The sequence below is a fragment of the Podarcis pityusensis genome, assembly GCF_964106645.2.
Source record: "Podarcis pityusensis genome assembly, chromosome: 10".
Classification (NCBI taxonomy): domain Eukaryota; kingdom Metazoa; phylum Chordata; class Lepidosauria; order Squamata; family Lacertidae; genus Podarcis; species Podarcis pityusensis.
Window position 1 is genome coordinate 49,639,461 of NC_138035.1, and position 27,691 is coordinate 49,667,151.

The 27,691-nt window shown below is 41.2% G+C and overlaps 2 protein-coding genes and 1 long non-coding RNA gene across 4 annotated transcripts in view; 2 read left to right on the top strand and 1 right to left on the bottom strand.

Annotated features, from left to right (window-relative positions):
* Positions 1 to 27,691, top strand: part of LOC308486080 — a 234,704-nt gene that overhangs the window by 37,266 nt on the left and 169,747 nt on the right. The gene's annotated exons all lie outside the window — the stretch shown is intronic.
* ATP23 (ATP23 metallopeptidase and ATP synthase assembly factor homolog) lies at positions 554 to 6,647 on the bottom strand. The gene is made up of 6 exons (XM_081022409.1): positions 6,369 to 6,647; positions 4,306 to 4,351; positions 4,118 to 4,199; positions 2,781 to 2,918; positions 1,702 to 1,785; positions 554 to 1,015 (listed from the first exon to the last, which is right to left on the bottom strand). The coding sequence occupies exons 1-6, from the start codon at positions 6,583 to 6,585 to the stop codon at positions 812 to 814; spliced, it is 771 nt and encodes a 256-aa protein (XP_080878535.1). The 5' UTR covers positions 6,586 to 6,647; the 3' UTR covers positions 554 to 811.
* On the top strand, positions 7,050 to 26,392 carry RPAP3 (RNA polymerase II associated protein 3). Of its 2 annotated transcripts, none has more exons than XM_081022346.1 (17): positions 7,050 to 7,066; positions 8,887 to 9,039; positions 9,607 to 9,747; positions 11,550 to 11,672; positions 12,429 to 12,556; positions 12,997 to 13,118; positions 14,121 to 14,191; positions 14,279 to 14,404; positions 14,864 to 14,991; positions 16,054 to 16,175; positions 18,074 to 18,144; positions 18,261 to 18,377; positions 18,961 to 19,190; positions 21,038 to 21,242; positions 22,830 to 22,927; positions 24,409 to 24,509; positions 25,786 to 26,392. In XM_081022346.1, exons 2-17 carry the CDS (start codon positions 8,887 to 8,889, stop codon positions 25,869 to 25,871), a joined length of 2,022 nt encoding a protein of 673 aa, XP_080878472.1. In that variant the 5' UTR covers positions 7,050 to 7,066; the 3' UTR covers positions 25,872 to 26,392. The 2 variants fall into 2 exon arrangements, with proteins under 2 accessions (XP_080878472.1, XP_080878471.1); XM_081022345.1 differs by lacking the exon at positions 7,050 to 7,066 and adding an exon at positions 7,130 to 7,252.

Consider the following 27,691-nt stretch of genomic DNA (forward strand, 5'->3'; position numbering starts at 1 on the left):
CTGGGAACATTTTAGATATGAAACAGGAAATGACCACCCTGGCCAATTAGGTGATTCCATATGCCTCTCTCCTTCCCTCTCCAACCATGCCATTCCATTCCCCTTCCCAGCGTTTTAGCTCTTCATCTCTCAATATTCCATACCACTTAACTTCTTTAAGGGTTATTTGGTGCCCTGCTCCATGCTGCTTCTGAAAACCTAGGGTTCCCCTCCCCCACAAGACTGTTGGTACCTCCCCATATTTTGGCTATGTAATGGTGGGCGCTCTCCTCCAAACCTCCATAAAAAAAATGTAAGAATGTATCGTGTGGGTGTGGGTGTGTTTATAGATGAAGATATAATTTCATGTCAACTGAACATTCTCCATCCTCATAGACCTGGGTTTGGAGATTCCCCCACCATCCCAATAGACTATTATGGTGTACCCACCCCCCAACTTTTTACATTTCATTGTTTTCCAAAGCTTGCTGATACCTGACTTTTTGTGCTGCTTTGGCTACATAAGCAACAGCTGTCACCTATGAGCAGTAGAAATAGAGGGACTGCCAAACCATTAACAAAACAGAATTTATTAAACCAAGGATGAGAACCAAAGCATTTGCAAAATTAATTTCCAGTAGAATACTCACATAAACGTTTATGTGTACATTGGGGGGGGGACTGCTAGACCAATTTGTACGCCAAACAAAACACAGAACAGGAATTCAACAACATGAATATTCTTTGTTGTTCGTGGACTTCCAGTTATCTTCACAATTAATCTTTTGAAAATTGTCCCAAAATGTTGTAGCTAGAAATGAACAGTTTTTGGCTATATATTTGCATAGTACCGGTCACGGTTTTGGAAATCTCTATGTGCATATTTTGCATCTGATCTGCTGTGAGGCACTCTGTCAAACGGCTCGTGATCATTGAAACACGATTCAAAGACTTCATCCACAGCTTTCTCGGCGACCTCTTTACTGATGTTCCGAACAGCCAAGATGGAGCGAACAGCTCTGTCTTTTACGCAGGTCTGAGGAAGGTAAGAAAACCAAGGTCAGGACACAGACTGCAAAGTCTAGACAAGGGATACACTTAGTAAAATTGATTATTACCAATAATAAGCCACAGAAAGTGTTTCGAAAGGTACAGTGGTACCTCAGGTTAAGTACTTAATTCGTTCCAGAGGTCCGTACTTAACCTGAAACTGTTCTTAACCTGAAGCACCACTTTAGCTAATGGGGGCCTCCTGCTGCTGCCGCGCTGCCGGAGCACGATTTCTGTTCTCATCCTGAAGCAAAGTTCTTAACCCGAGGTACTATTTCTGGGTTAGTGGAGTCTGCAACCTGAAGCGTATGTAACCTGAAGCGTATGTAACCCGAGGTACCACTGTATTGCTAACTAAAACAAAATGAACAACTGTCAATCTCCCATACTCTCCACAAACTTGGGAAGACACCAAGATGCTAAGCTCAAAAGCCAGTGTCACATTGTTTATTGTGGATGTCTACTAGCAATGTCACTCCTTGAAGAACAGCCGTATAAGGGTGCACCAAATCTGACCAGCAACAGATTCTAATACTTTGTTATACCTAACAGAACTCCTGTAACTTGAATCTCGGATATCTGAATTTCCAAATTAAACAGGACCTCATCTGCAGATGGAGACACTGTGGAAGCCTGGCCCTCCTCTTCATTTACAGGTCACCATCAACTTACCTGCTGGTGCTGCTTCAATCCAAATTTAAACCGGGTCATTTCATTTAGGAGGGAGCAATCGCCACTAAGATTAGCAGCTCGAATCTATGTAGGGAAACACACCAAAGACACCAAAACTAAATAAAGTACTCGGAGAACTGCAACCATTCCTGACATAATTACATGGCTCCCAACAGTTCTCTGGCTAACATGCCACTAGCTATATGCCAGTCAAGACAACAGGCCGTAAGAACACATGTGACACAAAGTAAGACTTTGAAAAAGTACTGTTTGTTTACTTATAAGATTTCTGACCTTGTGACATGTCTGGTTTCCTTTTTCTCCTGCCCCCTGCTACTTCACACTGAGTAAAATTTTAAAGGCAGGCTGGTTGTTTGAATTTTCTCGTTCACAGTTTTTAAAGCTGCAACAACTAAAATAGGAATACTGACAAAGGCTTTTCAATCATGCCAGATACTGATCGTTGATTAGAATCTTACATTTATATTGCTTTATTATGTTTTAGCATTGTACACTAGTTACTTCTAATTTTAAATTGGAGTAACTTCTTACTAGCACATACACAAAAACCCACTGGGTCAATCAATTTCTGAAATAGTGAAATCGCAGAACTGTTATACAGAACCTCGGAAGTCGAATGGAATCCGTACCGTAAGTCCGTTCGACTTCCAAAATGTTTGGAAACCAAAGCGCAGATTCCAATTAGCTGCAGGAAGCTCCTGCAGCCAATCAGAACCCGCAGAACCTGCGTCAGATGTTCGGGTTCCAAAGAAAGTTCACAAACCGAAACACTCATTTCCAGGTTTGCGGCATTCGGGAGCCAAAACGTTTGACTCGCAAGGCGTTTGATTTCTGAGATACGACTGTAATGACCCTGTGATCCACTATGTACGTCTATGGAATTTCTAGATGTGACCAGCATGAACAATCCCCATCTTGCCGCTTTTGACAAAAACACACTTAGAATGAAGGGGAGGGGGGGAAGCCAAGGAAAAAACTAAGAAGAATTGCACTGATAAGTGCATGTATTGCTTAGATGTTAAATATGTTCTTAGCAGCACTATTAATTTACAACTTACCTCTGAGCAAGCTAAATGTCTGATATTATTGAACCAGTCCACATGTGCACGGCAGTGATCAAAAGCATGGATAAGCTCATGTGCAACCACTCTGTTCATATGAGACTGGTGATGAATATTGTTTTGGCACAGAACAATCTACAAAGGAAATAAGGGGGACATTCAGAAGATAATTTAATCTACAAGTCACGGGCTTTATCCTATTTTAAAGCAAGCCCCAAAAATATACTGAAATTGACAAGTGCAGAACTTTGTGGACAGACATCCTCTAGTATTTCTCTGGTGGTTGATGGGAAGAGAGTCAAATCTCCTTTCTCACTTCCCTCCCCAAATATCTTTACTATTATATAATGCAAATTGGGAAGGGATGGTGCAGATTCATCCACACTTATCAGACTGCTGTATCAAGGCATGACAAGAAAGGGAGGAGTATAACATAGCTTCTTTTTTCCACCTTTGCTTATAGCAGGAATGGGAAACATGCAGCCTGTGGGCCTTATTCGGCCCAACACATGTCTCAAATTGGCCTCTGAAGCTTTTCCTCAAGCCACTTGCCCTACAACTGATTTCATATATGACATCAAGTAAGAACACAGCTACAAAGGAACAATTGGGAGCCGAAAATGAGCTTTCATTTGCTACTTTGCAGATGGGAAATCACTGACAGCACTGATTAGATGACCGGCACTAAAAGCAAGCACCAGATGGGCACTAGAGTTCCCCATCAAGAACTTTCCCATGCAGCCAAGAGGGCTCGCTATCAGTGCTTATCAGCAAGCCCCTTTGAAGGTGTGCTTTCACTGACAGTGCACCTTCCCTGGGGCTCACTGCTCACTCCTGCTTCATGCATTTGAAGACTCATCATGAGCCCACGCAAATGCATTTTGAGGCCATTCAAGCCACTAATCAGCTGTCAAGATTAAGTCCCAACTGTGGGCCAACAGTCTTCCCTTTTTGTAGAAGGCCTATAGTTTACCAGGTGAGTCTGCTGCCTAGAACAAAAGAAGCCCTTCCACTCCAACAGGAATAACTTCTCTGTGAGCAGTGAGTGGGCCTGTGGATTTGTATTTCCAATTCAAAAGAGGTCTGACTGCTCAAATACTATTTAATTAAATACTCCACTTGAACTGAATCCTTCTGGCTTGTGCAATCATTTTATTAATTTACTATAATACTATGGGGGAGAGAGGAGTAAGCATTGATTCCGAGAACTATGAACTCAAAATGTTCAACAGTAAACATCTCATAATTTTCTGCAACTATTTTGTTTTGCTAACATGTCAAAGCATCAAGTTATCTGATGTTTCCAATGCTGCAACAGATTGCTCCATACCTACCTGTGATGTTGAAGAATCGAATCCTCCACTGACACACCCATCACACTCTTCACATGAGAAGTGTCGATCTTTGAAAACAGTGCTAAAAGGCCCAAATAGAGGTCAGCTTTTTAGTATTAAAGTCATCTTCAAGTAGGAACACAAATGCAGTAAACATGCAACAAGCTTGGGTCAAAAAAAAATCTTACCAGCCAGTATTCTTCATAGCATCAAGTAGCAGTTTAGCATATGGACCTAGATCAAGCAATGCAGTCATTTATTCTTAAGCACAAAACTTGGGGCAGACAAAATGAGCTACTGGTCACATGCTTTAGACCACAAACAGGCAGCCTGTAGCCCACATGTGGCCCTTGCAGGCCTTCAGTGTGGCCCATGTGGGTACCCACCTTTGTAAGATCAGAACTACAGCTGGGTGCATGTCAAAAACTTTAGAATATGGGCAATGGGAAACAGACAATATGAATGGACTCTCTGCACCCTTACGACAGCAAAAAGACTCTTATTGATGAACTGGAGGAGGGAAACAATGCGGGTCCCTTTAATGACTGGATTGAAGATATGAACAAACTTGCTACACATGAACAAGCTGTATTACAAACGTAGACTTGCCATGGGCAAATTTGACAGTATTTGGAATAGGTTTTTTTTTATATATAAATACCATATTAGATTATGGTCTGGTTAACTGGAATAACAAGGTTCCCCCTCCTTTTTTGTAATGCACATAACATATATTTTTCTGCTTTGTTTTCTACATGGATTGTATTTCTTGTTTCTTCTTTTTTGTGTCTTACTCCGTGCACTTGTACTTTGGTATTTTCTAGTAAAGAATGATATATAGATAGATAGATGATAGATAGATGCGCGCGCACACACACACACACACACTTGTACCTTGGTTGTTGAATGCCTTGCTATTCGTACGTTTTGGCTCTCAAACACCACAAACCCAGAAGTGAATGTTCCAGTTTGCGAATGTTCTTTGGAACCCCAACGTCTGATGCTGCTTCCGCGGCTTCTGACTGAGTGCAGGAAGCTCCTGCAGCCAGTTGGAAGCAGTACCTTGGTTTTTGAACATTTTCAGAAGTCGAATGGACTTCTGGAATGGATTTTGTTCAGAGAACCAAGGTACGACTGTGTGTGTGTGTGTGTGTGTGTGTGTGTGTGCGCGCACGCGCGCACAGACACACACACACTTGGTTTACAGTAATAAGCAGCCTATTACCCATGGGTAATAGACTCTTTATTACTGCAAACCAGTTTCTAGACTTCTTGAAAAGAACAAGCTGGAAGGCTGCCAGTGGTTGATCCACAGGCAATGGTCTTCTTGCTACTACTTGACATGGAAGGTGTCTGCCCTGGCAACAAAACAGGGTCTGACTTAGGCTTCCAACCTAACCCCGCTTACCTGGGAGTAAGCCCCCCTACATTGCCTAGGGCTGAATAGGCATGGATAGGCTTGCACAGACCTCTCTTGGGAAAGAGACAGGGGGGAAATCTGGGGAATTGTGGTTGTTCTATCAGCCAGCTCTCAGGTCTGCGGCTGCTGTTGCCTAGTGCCAGGTCAGCTCAGAGTAAGACCTCTCTCATCCATGATCTGCTTGTGGATTGCCAACCTCCCCTTCTTGGGCAAGATCCATGAGCATGTGGTCACGGGCCAGATCCAGATACCCCTGCAGGAAACTGATTTTCTAGAGCCATTTCAATTGGGGTTTAGGCCCACTTTGGGCATGAAAACTGCTTTGGCTGCCGTGTAAAGGTAAAGGGACTTGGGGTTGCGGCGCTCATCTCGCTTTATTGGCCGAGGGAGCCGGTGTACAGCTTCTGGGTCATGTGGCCAGCATGACTAAGCCGCTTCTGGCGAACCAGAGCAGCACACGGAAACACTGTTTACCTTCCTTATCTACTTGCACTTAGACGTGCTTTCGAACTGCTAGGTTGGCAGGAGCAGGGACCGAGCAACGGGAGCTCACCCTGTCGCGGGGATTCGAACCGCCGACCTTCTGATCGGCAAGTCCTAGGCTCTGTGGTTTAACCCACAGCGCCCTTGGCTGCCCTGCAGAGGCCCCTAAATTTTCGGTTAAGAGCCTCGCCTGCGGTGCAACCCAGCATAGGTGCAAGTAATTGACGGGAGCGTGTTTAGGAGAGAGGCAGGGGGAGGGAAGGAGCCGCGGGTCCCTTGGGAGCGGAGGGCAAGTGGCTCGCCCGTCACTGCGCGGCCAGAGCGGGGACGCGGCCTCCAGGCACTTACTGCTTTCCAGGGCGATCTGCAGCATCACCTGGCACCTGTGGTTCCTGGTGAAGACGGCCTTATAGAGCATGGACTGCTGCTTTTTCCCGCCTCCGCGGCTCCTCTCGGGAAACAGGCCGTACCCAAAGTCGTCGTCCCGCTCTCCGCCGGAGCCGCTGCTCCCCGGATACTGCGGCTGCTCGGGAGGAGGCATCTCGGAGGAGCCTCCTTCAGCCATTCAGGCGCGTCGGAAACAGCATGGCTCGGGAGGCCTCGCCGGCCACCGTAGGTCACTCACCGTAGTGATAGGGAAAAGCCTCTCGAGGTCGCTCCGCCCCGCCTCTTTGGTACCAACGAGATGTTTAGAAGGAAAGATAGAACTGCCTCCGGCTGCTTCTTTTGAACCAATCACCGAACGGAGCGAGGAGAGGGCTGGAAGGCGGAAATGAAGAGGGGAGGGGAATCAGACGGTATCCATGGCACTAGAGGCAGCAGGCAAACTAAACTGCGCAGGCGTCAGATAAGGCCGAGGGTCCTTTCTATGGTTACCACAAAACTACCTTTTTTCGCAAGGGGAGTTTTACGTCACTGCTCTGTCGCGCGCGGGATTCTGGGAAAGGAGCGCGGCGCTCGGCCTGCGGAGTGGCGGCTGGGGAGCGCGAGAAGGCAGGACCAAACCTCGCGCAGGTAAGGAGGCTGCGGGCGCCGTCGATGGACAGGTGGGGCGGCTGCCTGAGGGAGGGAGTCTCGGGGCCGGCCGGCGGCGACTCTGGCCCGGGGAAGGCTCCACTTTGGCAGTGTGAGGGCCGGGGCCTTCGAGAGCCCCCTTGAAACCGGGGGGGGGGGGCGGACACACCAAACAAGATCGTGCCATTCTCACGTTCACTGTTCGGTTTGACTCGGAGGTAATTTCCCAGGGAGGTTTCTGTCAGACTCCCGTCGTCTTACGCGTAGCTGTCGTATCTTTATACGAACTTCGCCTTGAATTTAGTGAGGGGAACATCGCCTCCAAGTCTGTCCAAGCGCTGTTGCTGAAGAACGAACTGTTACGTGTCTCTGAACACGTGTCTGTTCTATTCCTGTATACAGCAGGAGGGGTGGGGGTGGAGTGGTCTGACCTCTGCAGTTTGAAAAAGAAAAGAAAAGTTTGGTCCAAGGGCACTATTTACAGGGTAATTTACTTGTTGGGCACTGTTTTGCCAGAGGAGCTTATCCAAAAAGAAAACCATGCATGCATTAAAGCCAGGGGGTGTATACATTAAAACTTCCTGCCCACTCCAAAAGGCCATATAGGTCGTTAAAAGCTAAAGTTGCCTGCTTTAAAAACTGTGTTTTTGGCTGGCACCTGAAGATACATAGCAACGGCACCAGGTGAGCCTCTGCAGAGAAAGCAATCCCTTGCCACCGTGCAATGATTCATTTTGTTATTTATTTATTTATTTATTGAAACATTTCTGCCCCATCCTTCATTGAAATGATAAAAGGTAAAGGGATCCCTGACCATTAGGTCCAGTTGTGACCGACTCTGAGGTTGCGGTGCTCATCTCGCTCTATAGGCCGAGGGAGCCGGCGTTTGTCCGCAGACAGTTTTTCCAGGTCATGTGGCCAGCATGACTAAGCCGCTTCTGGCACAACAGAACACCAAAACCAGAGCAGCGCACAGAAACGCCGTTTACCTTCCCACCGGAGCGGTATCTATTTATCTACTTGCACTTTGATGTGCTTTCGAACTGCTAGGTTGGCAGGAGCAGGGACCGAACAACGGGAGCTCACCCCATTGCTGGGATTCGAACCGCCAACCTTCTGATCAGCAAGTCCTAGGCTCTGTGGTTTAACCCGCAGCGCCACCCACGTCCCTCATTGAAATGATACATCACTATAAACTCTGGCCAAAACAACTATGAGCAAAGAAAGTAAATAAATGGAACCTGTGGGTATAGGGTATACTATAGCGCAGTATACAAATGTTGGTCGTGATTGTAATAATAATAATAATAGGGACAATAAAGTCGCAGCAATAATTATGGCTCAAAATCTGGCCAGATGGTTGACTTCCCCCACCCTTGGTTGGTTTTTAATTGGCACTGAAAATTCATTGGTGTTGGTATTTTAAGGGGCTTCTGGCAGTTTTCACCATTTGTAGCTTAAGAAAGAAGAAAAGTATGTGGAGTACTCAACAAATGCAAGGTGCAATGCAATAGAGGGGTGGGTTTAGTACATCTCTGCTACATGATGGTTTTATTGTGAAAATAAGACACCCCCCCCCCAACTTTGCATGTTAGTGGACTGGGCATATGTTTAATGGTCTAATTTCCTGTGGCTCTGTATAATTCAGTCTAGTTTCGTTATTTTTTTAGTAAGGGGCTTTTAGAATGATAGTAGCCTGCTTTTCCCCACTAAATTTATCGTATCATCAGATGACGTTGCTTATTTCAGTACTCAAGGACACTAATACTTTTCTCTTTTTTTCTTTCCTTAATCTAGTATCTGCAAATGTTTGTTAGTAGCCTGACATTTCCCAAAACCTTTTAATTACCAGATGACTTCACCAAATAAAGCAATTGAGTTACAGATGCAAATAAGACAAAATGCAGAAGAGTTGCAAGATTTTGTGAAAGAATTAGAAAATTGGGAAAAGGATATTAAAGAAAAGGATTGCAATTTACGGCAACAGAGTGGAGTTCCAGTCAAGGTAAATTCAGTTATCTGATACTAGGATTGACAGGGATGCTTACAAGTAGAAATATGTCCTTTTTAAATTTCAAGTGAAACTACAAATAAATCACTTGTATTACTGATGTAGTTTTTGCCATTTTGTGCTTAGCATGTTTGTTTGGCGGGAAGTCATATACTTAGGTTTCCTTTTTTACAAAGCAAAAGGAGACTCTTTGTAAACTCTGAAACATTTAGGTCATAACTTTCAACAAACAATGATGCATAGTGCCATTCTTTTCAAGATAGAATCATATGTAATATTGCAATTGTTTCCCCAGTTTAAGCAGCTCCCTTGCCATTCACAGCTACTTTCTCTGAAAGAAGAGATCCCTTTGGGAGCAGGGGAAGAATGGAACTACACGCAGCATAGAGATTGTTTAAGTGGGTCGCATATCTGGATGAGTCTTCCTTTAGTGCATTTGGGAATATACATCCTCATCAATGGCCAATAAATCTGCTTGTGTACTATGGGAACTAGAAAAGGGCAAATCAATTTATTTATTAAGTTTTCTGATACTGAATAGCAACTTTTTCTGATATTTAGGATTTACCACCAATTCGAAATGAAGCTTATAAGAAAAGGAAGAAAAACAAAGTTAAAGCCATCTCTAAGAAAACTACTGAAGAAAATAAAAAGAATAAGATAAAATCTTACGATTATGAGGCATGGGGGAAGCTTGATGTGGTAAGCTGAATCTAGTTATTAAAATGCTAGGAAAAATACAGAGTTTTGTTTTGTGGGATTTAAGTATGTAACATTAAAGCATGCTATGAAATTTTAAAAATACAATTACAAATTCAAACATCATTTTTTAAAATTTACACTTTTATCTTACTTAGGAAGAGCCCAGGGCGATGTACAGCAACCATGTGAACAAAATAATGATAAAAGAACCATAAAACATATATACAATTTTTAAAAAAACTTGTAGCAAATTATTTAAAACGGAAATACATGTGTTGCTCAATAGAACACCTCTTATTTGTAAAACTGGAAAGGCCAAGGCAAAGGTAACTGTTTTCATTTGGTATCTGAAGGCCAACAATGGGAAACATTGGAAAAATAATTCCAGATTCAGGGACCTACCATAGCGAATGCCCTTCTGCACATCTCTTCATCCTAAATATTGTTGGGGACCTCAAGCAATCCATCACTACTTTGAATCACGTCTGGTATTATACAAGTGGCCAGTGCAGAGCTTTTAGGATAGGTGATCCCATCTTACTGCCTCAGTCAATAATCTGGAAGTAATATCCATCACTAGCTGTAGCTTCTGGACCCTTTTCAAGGGTAGCCCCATAACGAGTGCATTGCAGTAATACAAATGGGAGGTCACTAGAGCATGGGTTACCGTGACTAGCCAGCACTGAAACAAAACTCAAATACCTCCGAAGGTTCAACTAAAGAATATTACACTTTATTGGTGAAACATATTGTCTGTATGTTTTATTAGACTGTAGTCTAATTCATGAGATAATTAAGATGGACATAGATTAATTAACATTTCTGATCTGTGCTTATCCAATTAAAACGAATAGATGTTGCACAGGAGCACCGTTGTCCAGATTACATTCTTGTACCCTAGCCTAAGATTTTAGCTAAAGTAAATTTCACCAAAGGCAGATTTAGTCACAAGAAAATGTATTTCTGGGTTGTCTTGGGGCATTCTATATACTGTAGAAAAATGTTGTAGATTTCTAGTTGTAACATGTGACGCTACAGACTTCAGGAAGGGTGGGTGTGCCGGGCGGGGGGTCTGTTTTCATGTAAAGCATTTATTTCACATTTAGTGAGCACATTCTGGAGAGGCTAAAGTAAGTTTTTAATATGGGGAAGTAATCCAAAATATGACATCACTCCTTTTCCCGCACTCTGAAGTGATACAGACCCAAATTCTACCACCTCATTCAGTGTATGTATAAACAGGCTGTCAATTATACAACAGTCAGTAGAACTAAATTAGCTTAAGTATTCAGGCTTAATTTGAAGGAATGGGTTTCTGTGCAGGGACCCAAAATCCACTTTTTCCCTTTTCCAAGGGAGCATTTCTAAAATGCTGTAACTTGAGCTCTTGAGCCAAAAACCAGCTGTATAAACAAGTGCTCAAAGCTCTCTCCCTTATCAGTCCATGAAGGCCGGTAATGACGGATGACCTTGTCCACTCCAAAGTGGAATTTCAAAAAAATACTTCCCAGAAATTCATTTCTAACATTCCTTCTGAAATGGCTTTGGGCAGAAAAGTTTTACTTTCAGAAGCAGTTACTCCATTTTGTGATATTACTTTAGCTCTGATAACGGAAATCTTTATTTAAAAAGTGAAAAGACAGTTTGCTTTAGCTGGTTGGATAGGAGTTGGGTGAAATACGTGGATGAATGTTAGTGATATAACTAATATTTAATAAGACATTCACTGTTTTTTACTACTTTGTTTATTCACTCTTTAATTTTTTTAATTTGTAATTTTCTTCAAATGTGTGTCATTTCAGGATAAGATACTTGAAGAACTTGATAAGGAAGATAGCACCCATGATTCAGTGTCTCTAGAATCAGATTCTGAAGAAGATGGAATACGCATAGACACAGAAAAGGCTCTTGCTGAGAAAGAGAAGGTTATTTTGGTCTTTCAGAATGAGGGACACTTTTGTTTTCTCCTAAAACCCTTTAGGATGCACCTTCAGATTAAACCTTGAAACCAAGAGATTAACGCCAGACATTTTCGGATATTTTACCATGACTCATTCCTTATCTAATTATTTTAAGACGTGTTATGGGCAGCATGGTGATTTGATCTTCTTTTGTTTGTTATATTGATGATCTTCTTGAGATAGGCAGTTCGGAATTGTGGTATTTACTTACTCTAAATCATGTTATATTTTCTGTAAAAACAACAAGAAGAAGGAAACCCAACCTAGTAAAAGCTATAGATGTTTTGGAAAATTGGTGACAGTCACACTCTTCCGTCCTGCTCAACTCTTATCTCCCAGTGCAGGTTGTGTGATTGACAGTGAGATCTGAAAACTGCTAGAATTTGTGGTTATGGAAGTCATTTATAAACAGAAGTGTGAATTGGGGCTAGAGAGATTATGAATATGTGCCATCTTCCCAAAATTTTATTATATTATTTATTTGCATTTATATTCCTTTCCTCATTTTATCTTCAAAATAAGCCATGGTGTAGGTTAGGATGCAAGTGAGTCTTGCTGAGGTCTTTTTCAAGGGTTCCATCTGAATAGGGTTGAACATGGGCCACAAAATCCTGAAAGCTGGCAAGCACAATTCCCAAGATGCAAGAAAAGTAACATTTTGGGGAGGGGAATCAGTTTGAAGTATATTCACATCACTGATCACTATATTTTGTTTAACAGGGTAATAATTATTTTAAGCAAGGAAATTATGATGCTGCAATTGAATGTTACACAAAAGGAATGAATGCAGATCCTTACAATCCTGTTTTGCCCACAAACAGATCATCTGCTTTTTTTCGACTGAAAAAGTAAGGCTTGTTTTGGATACTTTGGTATTTCAGGATTTCCTTAAGCATTCAGCTCCCCCTCTTCTTTTTCAGTAGCCTTGTTTTGGTTTTAAACCTGTCAATGCTCAACCATTTCAGTTTGCCATTTGATAGATTAATTGACAAAGAAAATGGGAAATTAGTGCCTTATCAGAAGCTGGTATTGATGCTCAGCATCCTGAAAGTGCAGAGGCAAACATTTCTGAAGTGGTCCCATTTTATGAGCATTGACTCCTTGAAGAGGGTGGTAGGAAACATCGGAGTCGCATGCTGTGGCTGCCCTGTCAGACAGTGGGGGACAGAATATACTGAAGGGTATAATATAATGTTCATACCCACATTTCTGTGAATTGCATGGGTTTCTGTTTGCATGCTTTTAAGGAACATGCATTTGGGATGACAAACCTACAATATTGTTGCAGGTATTCTGTGGCTGAATCTGATTGTAACTTAGCACTTGCCCTAAACAAAAATTATACAAAGGCTTATGCCAGAAGAGGAGCCGCTCGCTTTGCTTTGCAAAATTTTGACGGTGCTAAAGAAGGTATGTTGGATTTTCTGTTTCTGTATGTTTAATACTCATTCATTTTGGCTGTCAAAAGACATTGCTCAGCCACAGCTCTTTTCATCCCAGGCCATTAACCATGCTTGCTGGGGCTCATGGGAGTTGTAGTTCAGCAACATATGCAGGGCCAAAGGTTCCCCACATGCCTGTTCTAGATAAATAACTTTCTGATTTATGGATTGACTTAGTGGTTTGGCCATATACCAATTTCAGCATTAAATCTTCAATTTGCCCTGTCTCTGAAGCATGCATGGAAGAGTTCAGCCAATTAATTAATGTATACAGCATCCTGAGAAACTTCTCAATTGAACAAGATTCTGGGAAACACCCATATATTATTAATTTTAAGTAAAATATGCTGTATCTCAAATGTCACTGGACATTATTGGTTGTACAATCTTAGAAGAGACTTCTTATATTTGTTCCCCTTCTTTAGTAAGTCTCTGTAAAAAAAATTACATTGGAGAAATGACTTTTTTTAAAAAAAGGTCATTTTGCAGATTTTCATTGAACTTTACTCCACCTGCAGTTAATTTTGGTTAAATATTTTCTTATTTACATGTCCCTAATTCTGGAAAAGTAACAAGATTGTCTTAGATTCATGTTTGCTGAAGTTGAAAATTGCCCAGGGTGAAACATAATTACAAACTGTTGGAGAATAACAGTGTTCTGAAATGTGATGAGATCTGTTTTCCGTCTTCCCTCAAAATGAAGTCTAGAGACTGTGATACCTATTGATGAAATATAAATGTGTTTGGTGTTATCTTCTAGTTTATGTAGTTGGGTAATAATGCTATTAAACTTTTGGGAGGTTACTTTGAGAACTATTTACTTACTTGTTTTGCTTTTTAAGTGAGGTATGTCAGTGCATTTCCTATACAAGAAGCACTGCTGATACAATTAGCAAGCCGTAGCTTACATTTTCCCTAAAGGTTCATGCTTTTCACCCTATTAATGTATATTTTCATGTCCTGCTGTCAGATTACGAAAAGGTTTTGGAGTTGGATGCAGACAACTTTGAAGCAAAAACTGAACTTAGGAAAATCGAACAGGTAAATAATTTAAATTTGCCCAATGAACATGATTTTATTTTTTGCTATGTAGTATAAATGTTTTGCATGTCTTACGTCTTATATTAGGCTCTCCTGTCGAAAGAAGGCTTCCAAACTGAAGAATCAGATGTCTTTACCAACACTGAAATAACAGAACAGAAACAAACTGAGGAGGAGCAGCTAAAGCAAAAGGCTATGGCAGAAAAAGATTTGGTAAATAGAACATATAATGTTTAAGATATTTGTGGGAGTTGTGGTGGAATTTTATAGTGGTTCAGAATTCATTGCATTGTGGAAGTCTTTTTCACAATTCTGCACCATGTAGAACTGGAACCCATGTCTGTGACAAATGGAATAAGTGTCTAGTGTTTAGTTAGTTGTGTGGTTTCTTTAAAGTGACCAAGTGTTAAAACACTAGATTTACATTATTCTGATGTAGTCCCAGCCCTGGCCCAGCTGCTATATGATTGTATTGTGTTGCCATATGCCAGACATTCTGAAATGCTACGTTGCTGTCTGAAAAAGCACACCCTGTCACTACTTCTATTCCCTTCTTTCACATGCAGGAGTGTGTGAGATATTGAATAAAGTCTTAATTTTTGAAGTGCTGCTCATTTGTATGAAGATGCAATTGTTGATGTATGCACTGTTTCTCTTCCCCAAATATCACAGGGAAATGGCTATTTCAAAGAAGGGAAATATGAAATAGCAATAGAATGCTACACACGTGGAATAGCAGCAGATGGCACCAATGCGCTTCTTCCAGCCAACAGAGCTATGGCCTACCTGAAAATTCAAAAGTGTGTGCTCTTGAACTTGCAATTCCGCATGATCTGCGTATTTTCTTAGCATTTAAATCAATTCTGTCTTTTGAAATTTTTTTGGAAATACATATTCATAAGCAAAGCTTTTTACTAATTGCACTCTCATCAGTATCTATTATAAAACAATCTTAATTAATTTTCATATAACACACCAATAAACAGTACAACACAACATTTTGTTCCCACAAGAACAGTGGAGATTATGTCATAGCTTGGGTTGATCTAATGCTGTTTTGCACTTCACCGAACTGATCTGAAAATTTTTTTTGTGTGTGAAATTAAAACTTCTGTACATAACCAAGTAGCTAATGTAAGCACTACTTTCATATATTACAAGAATGACTTAATGGAGGAATTCAGAGCTACGATCTCCTCACCCATTCTCATTGCATTTTATTCATCAAGTTTTAATATTCAACCAGTGAAGCAGAATAAAGTATTCCTTTAGAGCAGAGCTTTCCAAACTGTGTCACTACACATTAGTCTGTCATCTGCAGTGTGTAGGTGTGTCACGTGAACGCTCCCCTCACTCCTCCCGGGGCTGGAAAGAGGTTAGTTTAACCTCCGGTTTGCTAGTAAAATTGGATTACTCTTTTGTGAAATGATGCATGTCTAAAAAGTGTGTCATCAACATGAAAAGTTTGGAAACCTCTGCTCAGGTTCAGATTGGTACTGTAGCTGTTACATTGTCAAGACCAGAGAGCAACTCTGCTATAAGTTGATACTCTTTGTAGCATATTCAACTAAATGTTTTTGAACTTTCCAAATAACGGTCACATAAAGTTTAAATTTAGGCAACATATTGGTTTTTAATCCAAGCACTTCTTTAATGTAATCACATTGAGAAAGGTCTGTTCAGCTCTAGAGATAGAATACACAGCTTCTAGTAGCATATAATTCTCATATTTGCTCATATGTGACATAGATATGCAAACTTTGGTCAGAATTTGTTGGAAAGACTGTAGACTGTAAGAAACAATATCTGATGGGATCTGCACTACTAAGTAATCCTTTTAAATGTTTTCTCTTGATGATGAGATATGAAGAGGCAGAGGAAGATTGTACTCAAGCTGTATTACTAGATTCCAACTACTCAAAAGCTTATGCCAGAAGAGGGACTGCGAGAGCTGCACTGGGAAAACTAAAAGAAGCTATGCAAGGTGGGATTTTTAATGGATGTGTGCTTGATGTTATCTTTTAATGAAGTTTTTGCTCAATCATAATTTCTCAGTGCAACAGCCCCAGTCCACCAACAGCAATCCGGTATGATAGCAGCAAAGCTTGGGCAGAAAGTAACTGGGTTTTTTAAACACCTAGATTTTCTGAGCTGCCATGTTTGCCTGATATAGTTGGGCCACTGTAAGGGGGAACATGTATGTGCTCCTACCCACTTAACCTTTGCCCAGGGAATAGCACTGAAATTTAATTTTATTTCCATAAGGAGACTCTCACATTGAAGGCGATGTGGCAGAATCAGGACCCTGTCTAAATTGCTAATTGAGAATCTAATCAATTTGGTATTTGAAATTGGGCCTTGCATCCTGCTTCATTGGAGTCAAGGCTGGTACTGCTGATTCAAAAGAAGTACAGTGGTACCTCGCAAGACGAACGCCTCGCAAGACGGAAAACCCGCTAGACGAAAGGGTTTTCCGTTTTGGAGGCGCTTCGCAAGACGAATTTCCCTATGGGCTTGCTTCGCAAGACGACAGCCCATAGGGAAATATCCGGGACAGCGGGGAAGTGCAGCGCGTCTTCCCCACTGTCCTCGGACCTCCTCCGAAGCCGGGCGGTGGGGCGGGAACGCCTCCTCCCGCCGCCGCCGGGCTTCGGAATGATGCTCCGAAGCCGGGCGGCGGGGAGGGAACACCTGCCCCCGCCGCCCGGCTTCGGAACGGTGCTCCGAAGCCGGGCGGCGGGGCGGGAACACCTGCCCCCGCCGCCTGGCTTCGGAGCATCGTTCCGAAGCCGGGCGACGGGGAGGGAACACCTTCTGAAGGCGGGCGGGGGGCGAAAGTCTTTGTTCCCCCCTGCCTGCCTTCCCGGGAGAGCGGAGAAACACAGCGCGTTTCTCCGCTGTCCCGGAGGGCTTTTGAAGGCAGGCGGGGGGGAGCAAAGACTTTCGCCCCCCCGCCCGCCTTCAGCAGAGGTCCTGGACCTCTTCTGAAGGCGGGCGGGGGGCGAAAGTCTTTGCTCCCCCCTGCCTGCCTGTCCCGGAGGGCTTTTGAAGGCAGGCGGGGGGAGCAAAGACTTTCGCCCCCCGCCCGCCTTCAGAAGAGGTCCAGGACCTCTTCTGAAGGCTGGCGGGGGGCAAAAGTCTTTGTCCCCCCGCCTGCCTTCCCAGGGGCTTTTAAATCGCCCCGGACAGCGGAGAAGTCCTCCGCTGTCCCGGGGCGATTTTAAAATGCCGCCCGCCAGCATTTTAAGATTGCCCGGACAGGGGAGAAGTCCTCCGCTGTCCCGGGGTTTTTTAAAATGCTGGGGGTGGGAAGAAAAGCCCTCGTCCCCCCCCCCCCAGCCTTCAGAAGAGGTCGGGGGACAGACTGTCCCCGGACCTGGTCTGAAGGCGGTTTCCCTAGGAACGCATTAATTGATTTTCAATGCATTCCTATGGGAAACCGTGCATCGCAAGACGAAAAACTCGCAAGACGAAGAGACTTACGGAACGAATTAATTTCGTCTTGCGAGGCACCATTGTAAAGCTATTTTGCACTGAAAGAGAGCATGAAAATTGCTTAGTTCCCATTTCCTTGCTATTGCAAAATTTCATTCACAGTAGCTTACATTTTAATAAATAATGACCATTAGTTACTGTTATTGCATTTCAGTAGTTCATTAATAATTAGATACTTGAGCATGCCATAGTCATGGAAATCACATTTATTATAGTGGGGAAAGTCTTCTTTGGGAGACCAGTTGGATTCAGTGGGACTTCCAAATGGTTAACGTTTGATAATGGATCATGTCTTAACAATTGCAGATAAATACGTGTAAATTAAGTGTTAAAACTAATTATCGTTACATTACATTAAATTGGTGTTTCTTGATGTAAATTCATCAGATTTTGAAACTGTTTTGAACCTGGAACCTGGAAATAAGCAAGCAGTAAATGAACTAATGAAACTTAAGAATGTAAGTGTGTTGTACTTCAGTATCTCCCTAGTTACTTCCTTAAATTACTTTGAGTATTTTTCTGAGTTATAAATCATTCCGATTTTCATGGATGGTTATTTACTAATCTTTTAAAGGAATCAATTGCAAAAGGGCTGTGGACGGGCACGGAATGTCCTGGACTATCACAAAAGGAAACAGAAGCACAAAATCTAGTGAAACCCATTGATAAACCCTTGCATCTTAGATCAAAAGTAAGTACAAATGATGAAGGTATCAGGTGTTTTTATCCCAAGGATAAGGTTAGTGAGAGCAGGGCAAACTTGTGTGGGCTTGAAGTGTTGTAAAGAAGAGGATCAGTTTGTTCAGGAAGGGAAGTTACAGGCAGGATGTTTGCTGGTATGAAATAAAGAGAAATTTCCACAAAGGGCAGAGGTGTGGGAGGAGAAAAGTGCATCCTAAGTAGTTTACATGGATCTGAATGGCGAGCCATATCTCTGTCTAGTATCATAAGAGAGGAAGATACAAAGAGGATTTAAAAAAAAAAAAAGTTTAGAAGGTGTGGTCTTATAAATACTGCCATACACATTTGGGGTGAGATCAGTTGATAGGAGGCAGATTCCAGTGCTGTGTGTGTGTGTGTGTGTGTGTACTAAAAGGGTGAGTGTGTCTTCCTGTGATTGCCTACAAAAGTTTTATGCCACAAACAACCTCTTAGTATCGGGATTTTCATATTTGCTATGACAGGCACAGGTAAGCTTTGAGAATGCACCCAGTTGTTCACAGGTATGTTAAAACCGCTGTAACTAACCCCCTGCATGGTTCTGTTTTGTTTAGAAACCCTTGAGAAGAGTAATCATTGAAGAAGTGGATGGTGAGATTCTGACCGCAAATTTGCTGGCTACCTCCAATCCGCAACCTAATCAGTCCGTTTCTGCAAGTGTAGAAGCAACAAATACCTCAACATCTGCACAGAATCCAAGCAAAGATGATTTTTCTTCTTCAGCTGATACTCCCAAAGCAAAGCTGTTGAAAATAGAAGAAATCGGAGATTCTGTAACCATAGAGTAAGTACTGATTTTAGTATTAAATAAGAACTAGTGGTTTGTTTTGCTCCAAACAAACATGTTCACAATAAACTATTAACTATTAGCTTACTATGAGTTGTGAATTGACCCATATGGTAATGGGGGTAGGAGGCCTTATGAACGGAATAAACAAATGGGAACTTTGGTAATGATTTTAATCAGATCTTTTAGTTCCATATAGGTTAGGATAATTTTAGCTCAAGACAGTTGATGCTAAAAATCATGGTGGCTTAACAGCATGTATGTCCTTTTGAATGAATCTTAAAAGTAAAACTACAAGGCTATTTTTTCAGGTCTAATACATGTTATGTAAGTACAGAAATGGAAGAGTTTATAACTTTCCCCTCATATATTTTAGGGAACACTATACTGTATTTAGTGGCATCCAAACTTTTTTTCAAAGAGGGGCAGATTTGATGAAGTGGGGCCCGACCAAAGTTGTTGACCTTTTTTTAGGATAGTTGTTGCAGTTTTTTTAGGATTTTAGGGAGTAAACTGCATGGGCCGGATTAGGCCCCAAAAACGGACTTTGGACATGTCTGCTGTATGTGGTATACAGTAAACATTTTATTCTTGTAGCAAAGTTCCAACCCTTGAGTATAAACCAAATGGAATGACATATAAATTACAGGAGAGCAAATGGCTACACTGTAATCAGTGTTGAGAGGGCTTGGACATTTCACATTTTTTTCTTTCACGTTATGAAATTATAGGGAAAGGCTTTACTTTTCTAGTTGTGAAAATTCCCTTTTGACGTTTATAATTTTCAGAGCACTATGGGCTTAAAGAATTGTTGTTTCTTACCACTTTTTTCCTCACCAAATTAAATGTACCGTTAAATATTTGGTGCATTAGCATTTAGTATTAAGTAAATCTCTTGTTCTGAACTTTTATATTCATAACCAACTTTGTTGCACAATAGTTGAGGCATTTTTACCCTTTAAACATTGCAAGTAAATCTAAAATGTATGTCAGATCAAGTGTAAGTAGTACTGTTGATGCATATAGTCTTAATCATGTGTTCCAATATTGTTGCTATTGTTTGCAAGATTAGGCTTTGAAAATGTACGTTGCACAAGATTGTGCAATTTTCTACACAATCTACTTAGTGGGGATTAGTGTTGGAACAGAATTCATTTTGACAACATCCAATGAAGTGTCACCCATAATGCACATATATCGATTATATGCAAGCTTTTTGCATGATTGAGATAGACTGAATCTTACATTATGTCTTATCCTGACCCTGTCCTTTACTAGAACAGATTCTGATCTGTTAAGGGGAGTCTCTACCACCATTCTGGTTTTTTTTGTTTTCTTTTAACTACTTCAACAGAGTCCTGTACTCTAAATCAGGGAGTCATAAATGGGTTGGGACCAAGTATCAGAATTAGTGCCTTCTCCATAGCTTGGACTCTCAGATCAACAGCTGAGAGAGGCCCTTCCTACTCTTCCCTCTTTGTCAAAGTTGAAAAAAATGACAACCAGAGAGAGGGCCTTCTCAGTTTTGACACACCATTTTTGACATACCTTCTGTAAGGAGGCTCACTTGGTGCTGATGTTATCTTTTAGGTGTCAGGTGCAAGAAAATCTTTCTGTTCACTGGCATTTAAGTTTTAGGAATTTTAAATGTTTTCCTGATAGTTCTGTTTTGTCTGCCAATTGTTGTTAACATGTGTCTTATTGATGGGACCCTTTAATTGTGTGAATCACTCTGGAACCAATTTTGAAGATTGGTTTGAATAAATATAACCGTGTTTTGTAAAACCTGTCTCCAAGTAGAGGCTAGGTAATCATCCACTTCATGTCTGCCTTAAATGTTTTAGACCTGTCAGCAAAAGCACCGTGAAAGAGAAACCATCATCTACATCTCATTCTTGTGCTATGAAAAAACAAACTAAGACAGAAAAACAAACACTTCTCCCCGCATTTACATTCCCTGTGCCTCCAGTTCCTGTGAATTCTTTTCAGCTGGAATCAGATTTCAGAAAATTAAAAGGTTACCCAGATCAATTATACGCGTACTTGAAGGTAAGCTTCTTCATGGCTAAGTATGGCTTCTACCAAGTTGTGTAACTTTACAGTGCAGGCTTTCTTAACACCTTCCTTTAGGGTAAAGCAATTTCCAACTTGTGATTTATTTAGTTTATTTCATTACATATTTTTTGTTGTTGTCCATGAATAGTACCTTTAGGGAAAGTTTTTCCTACTGAAGCTTCAGGGACGTGTTGATCAGCCTCACTGTCTCAGTCAGTTCATGCAAAGAGGTTGCAGCTGTCTCCAAAGCCAATTCCATCGTGTCCAGTGTGGGGCGTCCCATACAGGGTTTTTTGGGGTAATAGCAAGAGGAGAGGGGAGCTCCAGTGCTGGCTGTGCAGCCTCACGTTTATTTAGGGATTTGGAGTGGCCTTCCTCTCCTTCACCAGCAGCCCTAAAACCATCATAGGTGCTTCATTTGAGTGCTGACACTCCACTTGGCTTCAGGATTCAACCTTCCACTGTAGTATTAGAACCAAGTGTGTTCCCTTTCCCTGTGAGTCTCTGTAGCCCTTGTGCTACGCTAAAGAGAAGGTAGAATTGAAGCTCCTGCAGTTCTTTAAAATGGATCTGGGTAGAATTGAGTTGGACACCCATCTTCCACTTAGAGATCTTGGACTGAAAGGAAGCAGGAAGTCAGCTGCCTCCTTTCGTTCAACCAAACTCAGCCCCTGCTGCTCTCTTCTGATATTTGCTGGCAATGTGCATGCCTGGATAATCTCTCTCTCTCTCTCTCTCTCTCTCTCTCTGTGTGTGTGTGTGTGTGTGTAATCAGAGGTACCTTTGGAGGGGAAAGACAGGATTTCTTATGTACCTTGGAGAAATTCTCTCCATCTGTAGGATTGCATGCATCAGCTGTAGTATTGAAAGTGCTTATCAAACTGCATATACTTGTAGAGCTATCTGTGGTATAGGAGTCTTAAAACCCTTAACCTTCAGAGAACTCTTTCCACATCAGCAAGACAGTAGAAGATCCTCTGACCATATGTTGATTACGTTGAAATCCTGCTCTTCCTCCAAGGACCTTAGGTTCTTTTCTCCCCACCCCCCCAATTTTCATTATAACCTTTTGAAGTAGGTAAAGCTGAGAGAGAGCATCTGGCCCAATGTACTTACTGCCTTGCTAAGCAGCAGACTGTGAATCCTAGGTCTCCCCTGTCACAGCCTCTGTACACTGTCACAGGATCTTACAGCATGTTCTAGGCCACACATTCCATTCATACTGGTCCTGGGAGCCTCACTGTCACTTCATATGAACTGAGAGACCTTGAGAACAAATCCAGCATTCCCTGATGCTGCCCAGTATGGAGTGAGGGGCAGTCAGTATTAAAAGGAGCAAGCTGTACGTCAAGGAGGCGTGTTCCACCATTACTATCACTCTCATTGGAGAACCGTGATAAACTCCCAAGGAAATCCATTGTTCCCTAGAACAGTTTGAAAACTGCTGGTATAATAAAACGTTTTAATTGACTTGATTTCTTTCCAATCAAGCTTTTGTTTCTATAGGCACTGTGCAAGGAGATGAATTCTGATAGTGTGTAATGCCTGCTTTGTTTTTGTTTTTGTTTTGTTTTCTCAAAGCAAATTGATCCTTCACTTTATCCTAATCTGTTCCAAAAATCCTTGGATCCAGATGTATTTAGCCAAATTTTGAAAATTCTACAGGATTTTTATACTGGGTAAGTTTTTCAGTTCATGGATTTTTAGATGGTAAATTGAACAGCTGGACTCATTTCCTGGCTGAAAAGCAATTTTCCTGTTTTCCAGAGCATATTTCTGGCTGCTTGTTGTTCTGCCCGATACTAGCAATATGCCAGTACTTGGAATTAGTGTCGCTTGAATAATCTGTAAGAGAAATGATATTTTACAAAGCAGTTTTGGGGAAAGTAAGAAAAAAAATCAGCAGCAAAGTGTTGGTTAGAGCTGGAACACTTCAATGCTTACCTTTCAGAATATTTGGATGAAAATCCATAGTTGACTCACAATACAATGGGCAATAAATATATGGGCACCTTAACAATTGTTCCTTCACTTATTCTGACATCATACCATGCCTCTGAAGAGTGGCGCAAAGTCTAACATGAGACTGTCTGTTCTATCCATCCATGTAACTTGAGTGCAGAGGAAGCATCTCATTGTTGACTTTGGAGGCACAGCACAAAGTCAAAAAGTCAGCACCTTCTGCCCAGGTTCCAGGTTAATGGGAAATGCAGTGTCTGGCTTTGCACTATGCTCTTAAGACACTCAGAATGTCTCTGAAGCATAGTGTGAAGATCAAAACAAGATTATACAAATCCTCTGTATGTGCTAGAGATAATAACTGTACCAAGGCTACTTAAAATTTGTGGAACTTGGTCACCATGCTTGCTCAGTTTTTCTTAGGCAGCTGCTTAAGGTGGGTCTTTTCAGGTGAAATCAATATTCTAGAATATCTTGACCTGCCTCAAAATATCCTTTTAACGGTGATGCCAAGAACTGAGCTTTGAGTCATATAGAACCAAAGCATGTCCCCTACCACTGAGAAGTATGAACTAAGTTGTTTTGATGTGCTTATGAGAAAGCACAGCATGTGTATTACTGTTAGTATTATTAGTAAGACCCTGTATTAATGCTGCACTCACAGAAAGGGGGAGTTGAAGGAGTGCTGGCAAGATAAGATCAAGTTCCTCAGAAACAAGGAAATGAGGACTAGATGACTATCAATTTAATGTAATGTTGGTAGGAGGCAAGTACACAAAATACATCCATTATCTTGAAAACATTCTGGAACGATGTTCACATGGGAAACTTTTCTTATGCAAAAATGATTGCTGCTATGCTACTTTGAACAAAATGAAATACCACAGTTGCACCTTAAACGAGAGCAGTTTCAAGATATTTTATACAAAATATTCTTATTTTGGATGCGCATGGGAACATAAGGTCATCAAGTTGCTTTTCTGGATATGTCAAAATTATCAGATTATTGACAATCATATCTGATTTGTAGTTTGTTGTAGTGTTTGTTTATATAAATTGGTTTTAATACTTGATTAATTTTATCCATGCATTCTGTTTTTCACTTTTTACGTGAGTTTGATAATGCCATAAACATGTCATGAAATTATCCAATCAAAAGAAGTTGTTTATAGGTGTATGTTAATGTTTCCCTCTCACACAGGAAAGAAGAACCTTCACTCATCTTAGAAATTCTGCAGAAGCTGTCCGAATCAAAAAGATTTGATATGGCAGTAATGTTTATGTCTGATTCAGAGAAAAAAGGTAAATAAAATGCAACCATGGGTCACTAATAGAATCTAGTAGTTGGTAGGTTTAGAGATAGGCATGCTAATTGCACAGTTTGGTTGCTGCAACAAAATCCCGAAAGTGTTGTTTTCCTTTTTTTTAAAAAGAGATTCTGTCCAGCATCATTGTTTGAGAAAATAATTTTCATCACCTGCTCCCTCCACCCCAGCAAAACCTAAAACCAAAAATAGGTAGCTTGGGCTTCTGGTGCTGCTGTTGGGTTAGTATAAAATGGAAATGTAAAGTGTCTGGATTTCTCTCTCTGAGGAATCTTAAAGCTCCTGCTAATATTTTACAACCCAATATAAATAAAATATTGCAAATTGGGTCCCAAAGTACAATGTTGCAGTTCTTTCTTTTGGAGCTTAAAAAACAATTGTTGCATCAGAGGCAACATCTTGCTCCAACCTGTTTCTTACTTCATGTGCAACATTTATTTTCTCTTAAGTTTAGAACATTTTAGAAGTGCAACCAGTCTTTATGCAAGTCTGTGGAATACAAGTGCTGAATTGGTCTCAGAGGTGGTCAGAGTGAGACAATTGGAAGTAGTTTTGGCTTTCTCTGCAATCTAAAAGATATGAGGGGGCAGTAGTAGGTATTAGAAATCCAAATCAGTCACCTCTCACCTGCAGTATTAACAGTGAATTCTGCTGCAGGGCCCCCATAGCAGTGAACTACATGATTGTTACAGTCTACTCTCTCAGGCCACTTGGCAACATGGCGAATAAAAGCAGTGGTTTACCGTCGTACCTTCAAAAACTAAATTGCGCCTTCTGATTGGCTGGAAGCTCCTGCAGCCAATCAGAAGCCGCGGAAGCCCTGTCAGACATTCGGGTTCCAAAAGAACGTTCGCAAACCAGAACAATCACTTCGGGTTTGCAGCATTCAGAAGCCAAAACGTCCGAGTTCCAGGGCATTTGTGATCCAAGGTACAACTGTATACTGTAGCATTGTTTGTTTGCTACTCTTAGCTTTCGCCCAGCTTGCAGTAATACCTGTGGACAACACTGTAAACTACTCAGAGAAATGATAAAAAAGTAACAAAGCAGCACAGAACCTGATATTCTCCTCTCTGCACCTCTGCCTTTGTTAGCCTGCCCTGCAGCTGATAAAGAACATTTTGAAGCCTCCCAGACTGTGAAAGCCCTGCGCTTCTCTTCACCAGCCACTTGCCAGGCAGTCTCATGCAGAGAATATATATATGAGCTGATTAAAAGGCTTAAGAAATGCACTAATCTCTCTTTTCTTATAGCTGCACATTCGTTATTTGGTCATTTGGAGCAGTCAGGATTGAAAGAGTCTTCCGTTAAACTGCTCAAGACAAGATACGGTATTTAAGGCAAATACCTTTTTGTGTCTACATAGAAGTACAGCTGATTCTGCACCGTTTTGGAAAGACACTTGCCTTCGGATGATCAGTGAGACTCCCATCTAGGAGGATTCAAAGTACCTTCCACTTGTGCATGAGGATTGTCTGGTCCCCCCATGCCACATCACATGTTTCTTTGGAAAGTCTCTGCACTTTCAATGGTAGTTTCCTGGATAGGGAAGAGAGGGGAAAGGCTGGTTTTACATTTACTGCTCCATGCACTGCGCTTTGGAGCCAAGCCTGTGAAAAAGAAGCATTTGTGTGGAAAAGGTAAATGTGTGTCTTCCAGTCTAGCAGGGTACCTCATAAGATTTAGCACGACGGAATCTATTTTAAACTGGGCTTTTTTCCCTCTTTGATCATATTGTAGAATCAAAGCTGACAATGAGTTGTTAAAAGATTTTATAAATTTTGCGTTGTACGTATTAATTTGCTGTTTTAAAATAATTCTGTATTTCTGTTCTTATCAATAAACAGATGTTTAATTCCAGGATTCTGAAACTGTTGTATATGAGTACTAATTTCAATGTTGATACCTCTTGTCAGATTTTTCAGGTACAGATGAGTGAAAATCTGATTATTTTCAACCAATTGCCACCTTGCCTCAATTTCTCCCTATTTCAGTTACTAACAAAGAACATTTTTCTCCTAAGGATTCATCAATCATCGTTTTGGCTTTGTCGGTATCTTCTTTCTGAGACTATATGTATATCACATGAGTTAATCACCCTTTACCTCTTCAAACGCCCACCCTTACTAAGAGTTTAAAACTGGTTATTTTGCATTTCACTGGTGTAAATTACTGGAATCAAATGAAGGATGTATATTTCTGTATATTCTTCAATAACGTTAGGTGTATTCGTGATGCTAGATAGTTGTCAATTAAACATTTTGACAAAAGCATTATATAAACACACTATTTTTTTTCATGACACATTTGTTTTATGACATCTGCTAATTTAAAAAATAATTACCAAGGTCTTGCTACATTGATTTCTAACCTATCCACTTGAATCAGGTTCAAATCTAAAAATAAAGCACATTACATATTGTAGCCTGAATGAATTGTAACGAAGTTCAAAGCCTTTTAAAAACACATTGGGCCATCTAAAATCAGCCAAAAGGAGCAGGTTCTGGAAAAAAAGCCCTGCTACTCAGGCTGAGAGTCCATTTACTTCAACATCCTCATCATTTCCCCCGCATCTCCAGGTGTGCATCTAGGAGGCCAACATTTGGGGCATTAAAACAGTAGACCTTTCCTGCTGTTTAATTGCACAATGGGCAATTTCTGTGCCCATTAACAGCTTGCATTGCCCCTAACATATGCATTATTCATCAGACAACAACTGGATGGAAATTGGTCCCTGTGAAAATAAATGTTTGGCTTCCTGGTTATTCAAAATTCTAAACCTGCAGCAGTTAACCAAGTGAATAGTGACAGCCCATTAAAAAAAAATCACAGAGAATACAGGTTTTATAGGTAGAACAAATGAATTTGTTTTCATTGCCATTTTGTAGACATTGCATGCTGTACCTTACCCTCTAGAACAGTAATTTTCAGACTATTCAGCATGTGTATCAAATGCTACAATGAGCATCAGTTAAACTAATGCTGAAAAATGAGCACTTAAGACCCAATTATTGGGAATTTTTCAATAAAACTATCTCTTCAATTGAGCAAAAGAAGCTTGATATTCAAAATCACAGCTGTTTGTTCCATTTAAATGTTGGCTGGCTGTAAATATGAATTCATATTTGAAAATGCCAGTCCTATAATTTAGTAAATGCT